General features: G+C 40.9%; 1 protein-coding gene across 2 annotated transcripts in view; it reads left to right on the top strand.

Annotated features, from left to right (window-relative positions):
- The window catches only part of cdkal1 (CDK5 regulatory subunit associated protein 1-like 1), a 200,884-nt gene that overhangs the window by 140,880 nt on the left and 47,078 nt on the right, over positions 1–12,926 (top strand). For both annotated transcript variants that reach the window (XM_034553378.1, XM_034553379.1), the window contains one exon: positions 6,261–6,323. In XM_034553378.1, coding sequence (XP_034409269.1) covers positions 6,261–6,323 — 63 coding nt within the window. The remainder of the gene's footprint in view (positions 1–6,260; positions 6,324–12,926) is intronic.

The raw sequence follows: 12,926 nt of genomic DNA, 5'->3' as shown, positions 1-12,926 counted from the left end.
GACAACCACATCACTGCTTCTCTTCTTCTTAGGGTTTTTACCCTCTCCTTTGTTTTTCCTCCATCTGTTTCTCAACTGACTTTGGATGACAACACACATCTATCCTTTGTTCAAAAAGCAGCTCTTTGATGATCAGAATGTAGCATATTGCTGGTTCTTGTGGAAATGTACTATTGCCAAATCAGCCTTTTTGTTCACATGAAGTCATTTTGCAACTACTCCTATTGTTTATTTAATGAGTACGAGTCACTAGGAATCACAACAATCTTTAACAATTGTGTATTTGTTTTTAGCCTAAAATAAGACCACACATCCCATTTTGATCCTGCATTTCTAATAGCCATTTTCACTGGTCATCTTCATGTTTAAATTTAAGTTAATTGTGAGTATATTTCAGCTTGACAGAGAAAAGTAAAAGATGAGAGAAAGAGTCTGTTAGGCTCCCTTTAACAAGTACACCTACATCGGTGGTTAAAGCTGCCCATAACATCACATCATCAGTCAACATGCACCTGTTCTTGCACACATATACACACACAGACCTACAGACAGATACACACACACACACAGCAAGTGGTGGCAGCTCAGCGATGTCTAGGCCATGTAGGGTCAGTCATTAATAAAGTGCACCAGATGGTTTGTCTGGAACACAACTGTGTTGAATAGCCACAGGAGGGATGGATGGAGAACTAGATGGAGTAGGAAGCACAGACAGAAGGAGGCCTGAGAGAGGGAGGGAGAGGGAGGGAGAGAGAGAGGGAGGGAGCGAAGGTAAGGAAGGAGGAAGAATCTGAAAAGGAGAAAGGATGGAGGAAAGTAACAGCTACAGGGAGATGCCCATTGTGGGACCTAAAGGGGAACAAGTTGCCACTCATTAAATTGGCCACTATGAGTGCTCACCTAGTTTACACTGATCTTACAAATGTAGCACACTCTGCCCATTAAAATCAAGCACAGATATTGAACCTTTCTTATCTGTATTGTACGCAGACATTTGCCTTTGCCGATATTTGCGTCACTATAAGGTGAAGCAGATTTTAATCGACGGAGATTGTATTGAAACACCTTTTTCAGTTATTTAATGTTCCTCAAAAACCTTACAGGACAGATGGATCCAAAGGGGTTTTGAACTTCTAAGCAAGGTGTAACACACCATGCATTGCACCATTGGAACGTGTCTAGAGGTGAGCTTTTGGTATAAGGTGGTGGGACATAGGATGAAGTCTTTTGGAAACAGTGGACATTCTGTATGATGAGCTGGTTAATGATTGATCAATACACCCAAAGTCACACACTGTCACGTGTGTGTGTGTGTGTGTGTGTGTGTGTGTGTGTGTGTGTGTGTGTGTGTGTGTGTGTGTGTGTGTGTGTGTGTGTGTGTGTGTGTGTGTGTGTGTGTGTGTGTGTGTGTGTGTGTGTGTGTGTGTGTGTGTGTGTGTGTGTGTGTGTGTGTGTGTGTGTGTGTGTGCTCAGGGTAATAGGCAGGACTAGATAATAAAAATTGATGGGGTTGGTTTGACACATGCTTTGTATCTTCCAGGAAACGAGGTTAGTCATTATTCCGTTGCATTATTGATGAATTGCTTTGAACAAATGTTTTATTCAAATTACCTATAATATAGAAACTGAAGTTGGCCGAAATAATTATCAATATGTAACAGTTAATATAATAGCACACACTTCTTGTTAGTGTTGCCAAGACATAAGCACTTAGTTGAAGTAGTGACAACAAATTCATCTAAAGTAAGAAGAAAAAAAAACATACTCTATTAGTACTAATATTTGATAATTTAACTATGTTGATCATATTAAAATTTATTTCATTTTACTGTTACAAAAACACATATTTGAATAGAAAATCAGAAGGATAGATTTGTCTCAGTAAGTGAGTGAAGCAATGAAACCCCGTAGAGCTGGAGCGCGTCCAGCTGCGATGTGGTCCAGGTGTTTCGAGCTATCTGTAGGTGTAACTTATTACCTATTGTATTATATGATATATGAAATAATGGAGGGGAGAGCTGAGGCAGATGGAGAGAATGGGGGACCACAGGGATGGAGGGAGAGGAGGGAGCATGTTGAGAATAAAGGGATGTGAATGCTATTAGCTTGGATCTCCATGATCATCCCCAGGTGGCTAGAACTTAGCCTTGATAAATGGACTTTGGGCAGTGACGGTGTGTGTGTGTGTGTGTGTGTGTGTGTGTCTGTCTGTGTTGGTAGGCCTATTGGTATGCAAGGGGTGGGTGAGAATGAGCAGCTGCTGGAGCAAAAGGGATCAAGAAGGAGATTAGCTATTCTAGTGGGACAGTGTTTTTGATTTCCCCTGGTTGTAATTGGTTAAGAACTCCATTACCCACAAGGCACCAGTGTGGCAGCTGTCAAAGAGAAACAGCTGGCCAGCTACTAGTAGCTCCACCTCCTATCTTCATGATCATTTATCTACGCCTGGAAATCACAGTATGTTTGTCATCTTTGCTGATAATGAAGATCCTATTCCAGTCTATATTTAGCATATCGCATTGCTGGATCTTGAGTAGCGATTCAAAATCAAACGTTAAGTCTTTCTCTCCATGTAATAACAATTAACAGTATGCCTTATGGACACCTCACTCAACAGAACATGCAGCACATCTGACATAGCTGGAACTTGGTGACCTCTGCGTAGAGGAAAAAGGGTCACACACGCATACAGAGCATCGCCCTGGTACCCACTCTCATTGTCATGCCTTGAGGAAGTGTTAACATGAACACAACCACACACAGATTATGCCTACGGTTTATCTTGGAGTAATATAGCACACAAGCGCCGGGGGTGTCGGCTCTATAGCACTAACATCTGTCTGTCATTAGGGAAAGACCAATGGGCACATGCTGGTGAGCCTGAAGCAGTGTAGGCTGAGGCAAGATCACTGTTACCTTGCCCCACAACACACTCACACTCAGGCATACTGACATACATGGACACACACACACATTTCTACGGCCCAGTATCAGAGAATCACACATTAAGTCCACAAACATTAAACCGAGAGGATGGCCTTGCTGGTTGTGTTTGCATGCACACACACACACACACACACACACACAAAAACACACACAAAAACACTGTCTTACAAACCTTTGAGAGTGTTTGCCGATAACAATCTTTAGGCATGCAGCTACAACGTGCTGAAATCACGCACATAACCATCTGTACTGACGATAACTTCAATCACTTGATAGATAACGATCTTAAAGCACGCAGCTACAACATGCAAACATGATGAAATCACACGAGTAAACATCTGTACTGACTATAACTTCAATCACTTGATAAGTTCATGGACATTTTAGAGTATTTTTAGTCTTTTAGGTCTTTAGTTGCTTGATCATTTTGACTAAATACCTTTTAAGAAGCCGCCACTCTGAAGACATGAAATCATCGCTCAGTCAGTGTAATTGCATTAAATAATTGCATATCTTGCCTTCAGAGCTCCACAGCATTGCGTAGATATTTGACACAAAATAGTTTTCATGTTGAACAGCAGTGTTTTTTTATGAAGCGTGTATATTTTTTTTAATCGTACCGGCTCCAGAGTGTGTGCTCCTGTCTCCACGGCTCCTGCATGTGTTTGGAGTCTGTGTATACATGTAATGTCACTTCCCGTTAGACGCAGCATCCGTCTCTGTGGGCAACAACAGATGGACAGAATGGTTACAACCATCGTTCATCATCACCACGGTGACAGGTCCACCGATACACACTCACAGTGGCTTTGCATTGCCGGGTTGTCTCTAACATAACCCTGATGGCATGCTCGATTAATTTCTCTGGTTGATGAACACAGATGCACACACGTACCTGTACACTGACACTTTATTGTGCAAGTCATTGTTACCTCTTCTATTCCATCTTTAATTCTGAGAGGCGGCGGATCTACATGAACCATTGAGGCTTCACAGGGTGTTCTTACATCATGTTAGAGCTGTTTATTATAGAGTATATTACATAGAGTTTGTTATACAGGTTTCAGCTCTGTATTTTTTTCTTTTCAGAAAAGTATTGGAAAGTAAAGGCATCAATGTAATTATTTGTTTTTTGTAAATGCAGTAAAATACACACCTCCGTTTCCCCGGTACGGGGTGCAACACGTTTCTGCTCAAGGGCAACCCGGCAACAGCTGTTGTGGGGTAATGAGAACTTCCCCTAAGCGATCTTTTTCCATAAGAAATGTCCACCTCCTAACCTCCGTGAAAGTGGCAACATCATTTTAGAAAACTACACGGCTGTAAGATTACAAGTAATGAATTGTTCATGGTAGGAATTCAGAAGTAGAGCTCCCTTTCTCTCACCATTTGGTTTGTTCTCTGTGATCTGTTTTGTTATCTTTTTTTCCTTTTCTCTTTAAGTTGGCATTAGAATTACCTTGTATTCAGCATGTTTTCACATCTGTGTCCTTTTTCTTGCAGCTTGTGTTTGTGTGAATCAATGTGGGAGCACATGTTGCGATGTGAGCCTGTGGTGTGGGTTTTTGTAGGAGTGTGTGTGTGTGTGGATAGATTCTGCTGGGAGCCCATTGGCGGTTGAGAAATCCTTACCTGCGGTTACATCTGTCTTATAGACACACACAAACACACACTCTGTTGAGCATCACCGAATACAGAGTGGTGGTGAGAGTGATTAAGGGGCGGGAAAGAGGAGAGAGAGAGAGAGAGAATGGTGTTGAGGAGCAGTGATGAGAGAATTGCTCTCACCTAAGGTGCTCCAGGCAGAGAAAGAATGTAGAGGGACAGACTGATAAGGGGAAGGATGGCTGAGAAAGTGGAGATGGAATGATTAGTATGAGTTTCCCCTCACTGGAGAAAAACGCGGCGAGCGAGGGAGAGGTTGAGCACTGAGGGGAGAGGTGGAAAGGCAAAAGAAAGCGAGAAAAGAGAGGATTTTGAGTTTCTGGAGAGCCTTTTGACAGAGAGAGGGAATCGGGTGAAAACCAGAACGAGAGGCTGGTAGACGGACGGGGCCAATGATTAAAGGATTGTATGGATCAGGGGAGCCCTGGGTGAACAGAAATTGAGTAAGAGATGGGTATAAATGGAGCGTGTAAAAGGAAAAGAAGCAAAGGAAAACACAGATGGAAGGAATATAGAGTAGGACAAGGAGCGACGATAGGTGCAGTGATAAAAGGATGTGCCTCGCCACAGACGGAACCCCAGACAAAGTCAAAGTGCTAGTCAATCACCGCCTTTAAACACTTCTACCCTATCGCCTTTAGTTCACCTTCATGCCTCTGACTTTGCTGTGTTCACTTTGCTTGCCACGTCGTCTCTTTTCCACTGCTCCGTTCCCTTTGTTTTCTTCCTGTTGTACCTCACCCACTCATACCTTGTCCACTCTGCTTGTCTCGGGAAGGACATTACCCTGTCACTCTGTCAACTTGACCACGCACACCTCTAAATATAAACAGATGTGTCTTCCTTCTCTGCATCCATCCCTTTCTATTCCACATCCTCTAGCTGCATTTGACTGTCACACTATAATGATGCCTGTGTGTGATAGCAGAACGATTTGTAGGTTGTCTGCTCCATATGTACAGATCTAGGCCTAGGGACATTGGATCTTTTTGCGCTTTACAGACGCTGAAAGGACAGAGGGAGAGAGCATAGCAATGAATGCGTACTCCCTTTAGCTACTGTAGCTTATATCCTTCCCCCTTAGCCAGACATGGCCTAATCAGCAAGCTAATTAGCACTCTTTGTAACTGCATCGGCCTCATGTAACTGATTGCATTAACAACCGCCACACATCAAACAGTCATGTCTCACGCGTGTGCTCCTTATTACACATTAAGGACATGCAAGGTTAAGGCCAGACTTTGAGATGGAATGAAATGAGAGAATGAGTAATATTTTTTGCTACAGCTGGTGGGCACATTTTTTTCACCCACTGTTCAATCCATATTTTACAGATTTTATGAATTACTGTAGGCTACATAGTCTGCCGTAGTGATTTTTTTCCCCATCTTTTTAAGTTAACATGAGTGAAACTGTACTGTGTCCATATTTATGACAAAATGTATTTTTCCAACTGCAAGACAATGGATGAGTAAATGACCATCATATATATATATATACACATATATTGTGTAATTGTGTGTATATATACATACACAATTACACAATTACATCAAGCTCCGTTTGTTATAGTCTTTTTAGCTGTATTTTACATGCATTGTGTGGCTTTTAAAACTAAACTGTATTGTATTTCTTTTAATTGTTTACAGAAGAAGCAGAGGACTAAAGAGCTGTCCCAACTATTCCACTCATACAACCCCTATGACCACAAGGTAAGACATCTTTATGTCCCTGGATCACTTCGCTGGTGTAGGTTTCTTAAACCCTTAAAATGTGTTGCTTTTTAATTTTTCTCTTCACATCTGCCTATTCCTTAATGGAGAGAGCCCTGAGTATTGAGCCTCATTCACCTCTCTCCCAGAAGCCTTCACTTGACATCAAATGTGGTTGTAGGTCACACTTATCATATTGACTTTATAGCTTTGATGAGTTTGTTGTCTCCTCAAGATGGACACCTCTTGTCAGCAATCTAGTTGATGAGGACAGCTCAAGTGTTTGTTCCTGATTACATTGTGACCGTGTGAGAGTGAGAGATTGAATTCTGAAATCAACTGTATGTATGTGTGTGTGTGTGTGTGTGTGTGTGTGTGTATAGGCCCATCCATTATGAGGTTAACATCTGACAGCAGATTGAATATGCCTCTCTTCAAGCATTCTCATGATGATGAGACCTCTGTGACAGCAATGTGTGTGTGTGTGTGTGCGTGCTGCGTTCTTATATAAAGATGTCCTTCTGAAAGTGACAAGCCCATGACAACAGCTGTCACCACATTTTTCTGCCGTCATGCAAACGAAAAATGGTATTTTGACACATTAGACTTTTATGGGTTCTTTTGTATGGCTACTTCCAGGCAAATACATTTCCGACCTCGTCTTTGTTTTTACTGTGATCACAATGTCTTGAGTAGTGGTGTGAATAGTAGTGATTACTTGCTTATCATAATAAATAATAGAATTTGCTCTTGCAGAGTAAATGTTGTGAACATGTCGGTGATTGAAGCCTTTTAGCAAAGTTTTAGATTGGCCAAGTTTTTTTTTCATTTCTCTCTTTTTTTGTAGAGATTATACCTCTCGAGGAGTTTGTGCCTTTGGTGCTGTTGTTACATGTTACACACTAATTAAAAGGATATGAGAGTGATCACGTCTTCACTGTGGCAGGCAGGGGTCTTTGCCTCCCACACACTTAAACACACACACACAGTAGCAATAGTCCACATGGAACACACATGCACGCATGCAGGGAATGTGAATCAAGCAAAGTTAGCAGTAAATATCTTTATAACGCATTAACAGGTTTGCATCTAAATCAGTTAGTTAGTATTTGTGAACATGCTTTCTCCTCAAGTACGATTCCCAGGGCAGTATAGCAATTAACTGTGAGAAAGTGGACTGCACTAAGCCTGCTTTGCTGAGCTTCTCCATCTCTCAAATATAACTGAACAATGTGTTCCTTTACGCATTCATGTGCTCAATGCTCTGACAACATGCTGATTAGATTGTTCATGTCCAACCGAGCCCAAGAAGTAGTCCAGTTTTAGCCTCAAGTATGTGTTTACACATACAAACCGCTTCATGAACCCTGAAAAGACGATTCAATGTAGGCACCAACAATGATAATATTGTGAAGGTACACACAACATATCTGTTTCTTTAATTACTCCGTAATAATAAAATCTGTGTGTGTGTGTGTGTGTGTGTGTATATATATATATATATATACTGTATATATCTCAGTGAAATGACAAACAAGGGGCAGGGTTCTATTACTAAAAGACAGACGTTGTGTCCCACTTTAATACACTATTGTCTCGCCAGTTCTTAGACCTCTTAACTCACTCTGAGCCGATGTGCAGCCTGAGATCCTCAGAGACAAAGACCCCGTTCCATCCCAAAGTTAAGGCTCTAGATGAAACATGGCTGCAGTCAGAGCCCCAGACCTTATGATCAAAAACACGTGTGTATGTGTGTGTATATATATATATATATATATATATATATATATATATATATATATATATATATATATATATTTGTGTTTATGGTATGGTATCTGATAGCCCTCATACATGAATATGTTCAACATGTCAAGCAGGTTTCTTGTACATTTTCCATGCAGCACAACTTACAGCCATGTTCCTGAAGGTATTTTTCTTTTTCCAGATTGTGCAAATAAATCCCCTCGCATTACAAACCCAGATAGCCATGAGATATGATTTAATGATAATAAATCTAATGTCAAGCATACTTCCATCCAGATAAACCACATTTCTTCCTCTTCTTGCCCATGTCCATAAACCGTGGAAATGTTGAGGCAAATCAGCTTGGTATTAAGCTCATACAGCCGTTAGATAGAAATAAATGAAGTCTGATAATGTCCCTCATTTTACGTTAAATTCCCTTGGGTGTCTGGCCTTCTAGCTTACAGTCTATGTAGGGATTATTATGTGTTTACTAACGTGTGTGTGTGTGTACGTGTGTGTGTGTACGTACGTGTGCGTGTGTGTGCGAGTTATTGCGAAAAATAAATAATGAGAGAGGCATAGATTTAAAGGGACGGTCGACATTTGTACAGCTATTTATGTTGATATGCATCCTTCTATAGGTTTGAAAAGGTCATGAAGAAAGACTGAGTCGGGGCGGGGGTGGTGGGTTAATTAGACTTTATTGTCCCTTAGCTCCAGGCTACCCACCAAATGAAACAATGTTTTTAATTGAATTAATTGTTTTTTTGTGTGGCTAGCTCTGAATCACATGTGAAAAACGGCTATCTGAAACTTAAATGACAATGGGTCGTCAATTCAATAGTTTTTTTTCTTCATTTACTTTTGCATTGTCAATCGTTTTCCATCTTTTTCTCTTTCACGTCACTTCTACATATTAAACAGTGTTGTAACTATAAATTTGTCTGAGGTAGATGTTTTTCTCTTGTGTTCATTTATATATAGACAATTGTATCCATCGTGTGTGTGTGTGTGTGTGTGTGTGTGTGTGTGTGTGTGTGTGTGTGTGTGTGTGTGTGTGTGTGTGTGTGTGTGTGTGTGTGTGTGTGTGTGTGTGTGTGTGTGTGTGTGTGTGTGTGTGTGTGTGTGTGTGTGTGTGTGTGTGTGTGTGTGATGATTAATGTGAAATATCCTATAGCCAGATGGTGCTGAACATGGCCCATCCATCAGCAATGAAAAGACCAGTGGGCAAAAAGCTGGCGGAGCACTTTGTCGAAGGCCAATGCCCCTCACTGGACACACACACACTCTCTCTCAGACACTACACACACACAGACGGGCTCTCTAAGGCCTTGACTGTAACCCACTGAGCCATGTTGGAGCCATGTGTTTTGTTTTGGAATACAGGTTCTCTCTTGTTTTTGTGTGTGAGTCCCACATGAGTGGTGGTGCCTTACCCTTAAAACAAGTTTGGTATACTTTTGACATGTACAGGTCTCCAACCCCATTTTAGTCCCAGGACAGAGTTTGAGGCTCAGATTGTTGCATCTTCTACCTCATGATTTGTGTTTATCTGAGTAAGAAAGCATTTGTCAGTGAGAAAGCATATGCATGTTCTTGTATTGATAACCAGTAACTAGATGTCTGAAAATTGTACTTGAGCCGTTTGAGCCAAACCGCCAGTTTGGTCTTTGTTCACATGCACTCACAGACACACATTTATAAATGTGATCAAATACAGCCACTATTTTCAAGCTTTGATCACAGCTGAGTTTTAAGTTGTTAATGGAGGGACCATTTAATTGGGAGATTGTAAGCTGGCAATTTAATTGTTTGCGACCTTGTTTTCTCTCTCTTATCGGCCTCTGTGTTCACATTTTATTCCCATTTGGATTCATTAATGGGATCCACAGTGATACTGGCATGCTTTTCCAGCTATTGTTTTGAAAAGTGACCACACTTAACTCTCGTGTGCAACTGTGTGCATGTGTGTCGTCACAAAGTGTATGAATACACACACACACACACCAAGACTTATTTTTCTTTGCTGCATCGCCGCGTCACCTGGAAGAGAGTTTAGCTCCCTCGGGGCTTTGCCCTTCCAGGTTGAGGTTGTGAAACTTCCCGTCCCGCTTTAGTCATTCTCAGCAAACTTAAAGTATGTGAGAGTGTCCGAGCTTTGAGCTGTTTCTAATGTTGCGCCCCCCCCCCCCCCCCCCCCTCTCACTGTCATAGTCTCCTGAGATCACACACAGACACATGCATACATTCTCCATGCTGTGTTCATAGGCCTGAATGACAGGGGTGACAGTTTTCCTTGCGGCAAGAGAAGAGGGACAAGCTGTCAACATGGCCCGGTGCACCTGCCGACCTCACGAGGCAGAAATAGAACGGGAGGTATAGCGACTGTAAATGAAAGGCTGATAATTAATGGTTAACAAGATAAAAGGAGGCATTTCCACAAATTAAAACACGTATTAACACTCAATAAACTTCCCCACTTGTTATTCTGAAATCTCAGTTTGCCTCATAAAAGTTGACATCATTATGCATCTTTGAAGAAAAGGGAAGAGAAAAAAAAGTAATTAGTCTAACAATTCTCTCGCTCTCTCTCACTTTTTTTTCATAATTTTTGCACGTTGCTAAACTGAACAATTAGCATTCAGCTTTTTTTCCCTTTTGGCAATTTTAATTACTTTTATTTTGCAGAATGAGGTTGTTTTTTTTAAGCTGCTGTTGTTTTGCATTGTTATGAAAACCTAACCTCCGTTTTGTCGAGCTTGCTTCACTTTATTTATTTTTTCTTCTCTTTCGTTAATTAACAGACTATTTAGGGCAAGAGAGGCAGGGAGTGAAAGGAGGAGAAAATAGGAGACAGAAATATTGGTTATGGTGATTTACTTTCTTACCGTGCATTCCTACTCGTCTCCATCCATCCGCCTCTTTCTGTCTATTCTGTGAAAGCCATTCTTCTGCTCAGCCTGTCTGGTTCAGCACGGCTCTTAGTACGTCTGGAAATGTCTTACATTATGTAAATGCGAGGCTTTAAAGGTACTGTGAGCTGGGCTCTTTTGTTGCTTCCATACAAAGATAGTTGACTATCTTGCCATTATTTGTATTTGTATATGCTGATAACTGCAACTTCTGTGCCATTTCTTTGGTAATTATGATGGACTCAGCGGCACATAGACATGTTATAATTGTGGTTGCTTTGAATGTTCATTTAGGATGCATTCTGGGAAAAATAAATGTTGCTGTACAAGATTTGTTCTGAAAAGCATTTCACGCCCTGTCACTATCTCACTGCATGGGTTTATTGAATCTTTTTCAGTGTCTTCAGATACTAAGACTCTGATATGATTAGCCTTGGATGATGAAGATGGAATATCTTCCAGCTGTAGTCTACAGAGTACATTTCAGTATTTGCTGAGCAGCTGCTGATGCACATACTAACTTTGTAAATAGTATACAGAGAGAATAAGCACACATAAACACCCTCACTCCCCAAACATATGTTAGTAGATGTGCTATAAGTGCTATATGATGATTTATTACTCAATAATAAACAATTATAGACAATCTTTGTATTGACTTTCCAGAAGAATATAGCATATTGTATATTAAGAGACTTTATTATGTGGATTTCATGTGCCAGATCTATAGCAACATGAAGCAACTTGCGCGAACCAATATCAATTAAAAAAAAAGTATTTTTGGAACAACTCTTGGATATCTTTTAAAAATAAAAAAACACTGGTTAAGCTGGTTTACATGAAAGGAAAGAGGGATATGAACTGATAATGATTTAATGAGTTGAAACGTGAATTTCTTGGACTGATTTGTAAAACAAATTTAGTCTGATTTATTTTTCAAGTATATGCAACTCAGACTTGTATAAAAGAAACGTATACTCAAACACTGGAAATACACACAGTCTCCTTCACTACAACAAGATTCTATTGTTTAAAAATGTAAAAGACAGTCGTTATTGAAAAGATCATGTGAGGAAAAGGTATGTAGACGTAGGATAACTGGACAATACTGTTAGGATGTGACAGCAAAGTTATCAGAATCTAAAGGCCCTGATCCTATCTTACTGAGGTTGAGCTTGTTTTTATTTGTGGGGTACATTTGTCATGAGGATTGTGGGTCTTTTTATATATAATTAGGAAACTAGAAATCTAAAGAAAAAAGGGAGAGTCGCTTGTTCTCCAAAACACACCAGGATTCTGATGCAACACTTTTTGCCAGCACGGGGGAAATCACGCCCATCTGTTTTGGCTCCCAAACATGCGCCATTGTCTAATAATATATCTGTTCTTACTAGTTTTATACTTTCAGAATCAGACTTAACATTCACTTTTTCTGAGATCTCTGGGATTTTTTTTTTCTATGGCAGTCTGATTAAAAGCAAGTCTGCGGCCTGATGAATGTCCAATTAATATTTAGAGGAGCTTTCTATGACCAAGTTTAGACACCAGCTGAGAGAATTCCTTCGTGGCTTTCCCCGGGCTAAAGTGTGATTGGCGCGTCCTCGAGTGTCCCGAGGGTCCGCACAGCCAAAAGGTCGCCTCACCCTGAGGAACGGCCCCTCGTGGGGCTTCTGTGCCGCAGAGTTTGGCCTCTCCGTGCACATCCAACGACGGGGACGGGCATAAAACAATGGGATAACTTTGAGGAGCTTTTAAAATGTCGGCTCGCGTGTAAACGATCAAAACGTTTCCTCGTCACAATTCCACGTCAGCTCGTGGAAAGTGTATCTGAGGCTTAAGATATGTGCATGGTAATATTGCACACTGTCACGTATGTGTGTGTATGTGTGCGCACACTGATTATCCACCCACATTGCATCGCTGCTTGCCAAGGACCCGGTTT

This window comes from Cyclopterus lumpus, chromosome 16 (assembly GCF_009769545.1).
Source record: "Cyclopterus lumpus isolate fCycLum1 chromosome 16, fCycLum1.pri, whole genome shotgun sequence".
Lineage (NCBI taxonomy): Eukaryota > Metazoa > Chordata > Actinopteri > Perciformes > Cyclopteridae > Cyclopterus > Cyclopterus lumpus.
This window is presented reverse-complemented; position numbering and strand designations above follow the sequence as displayed.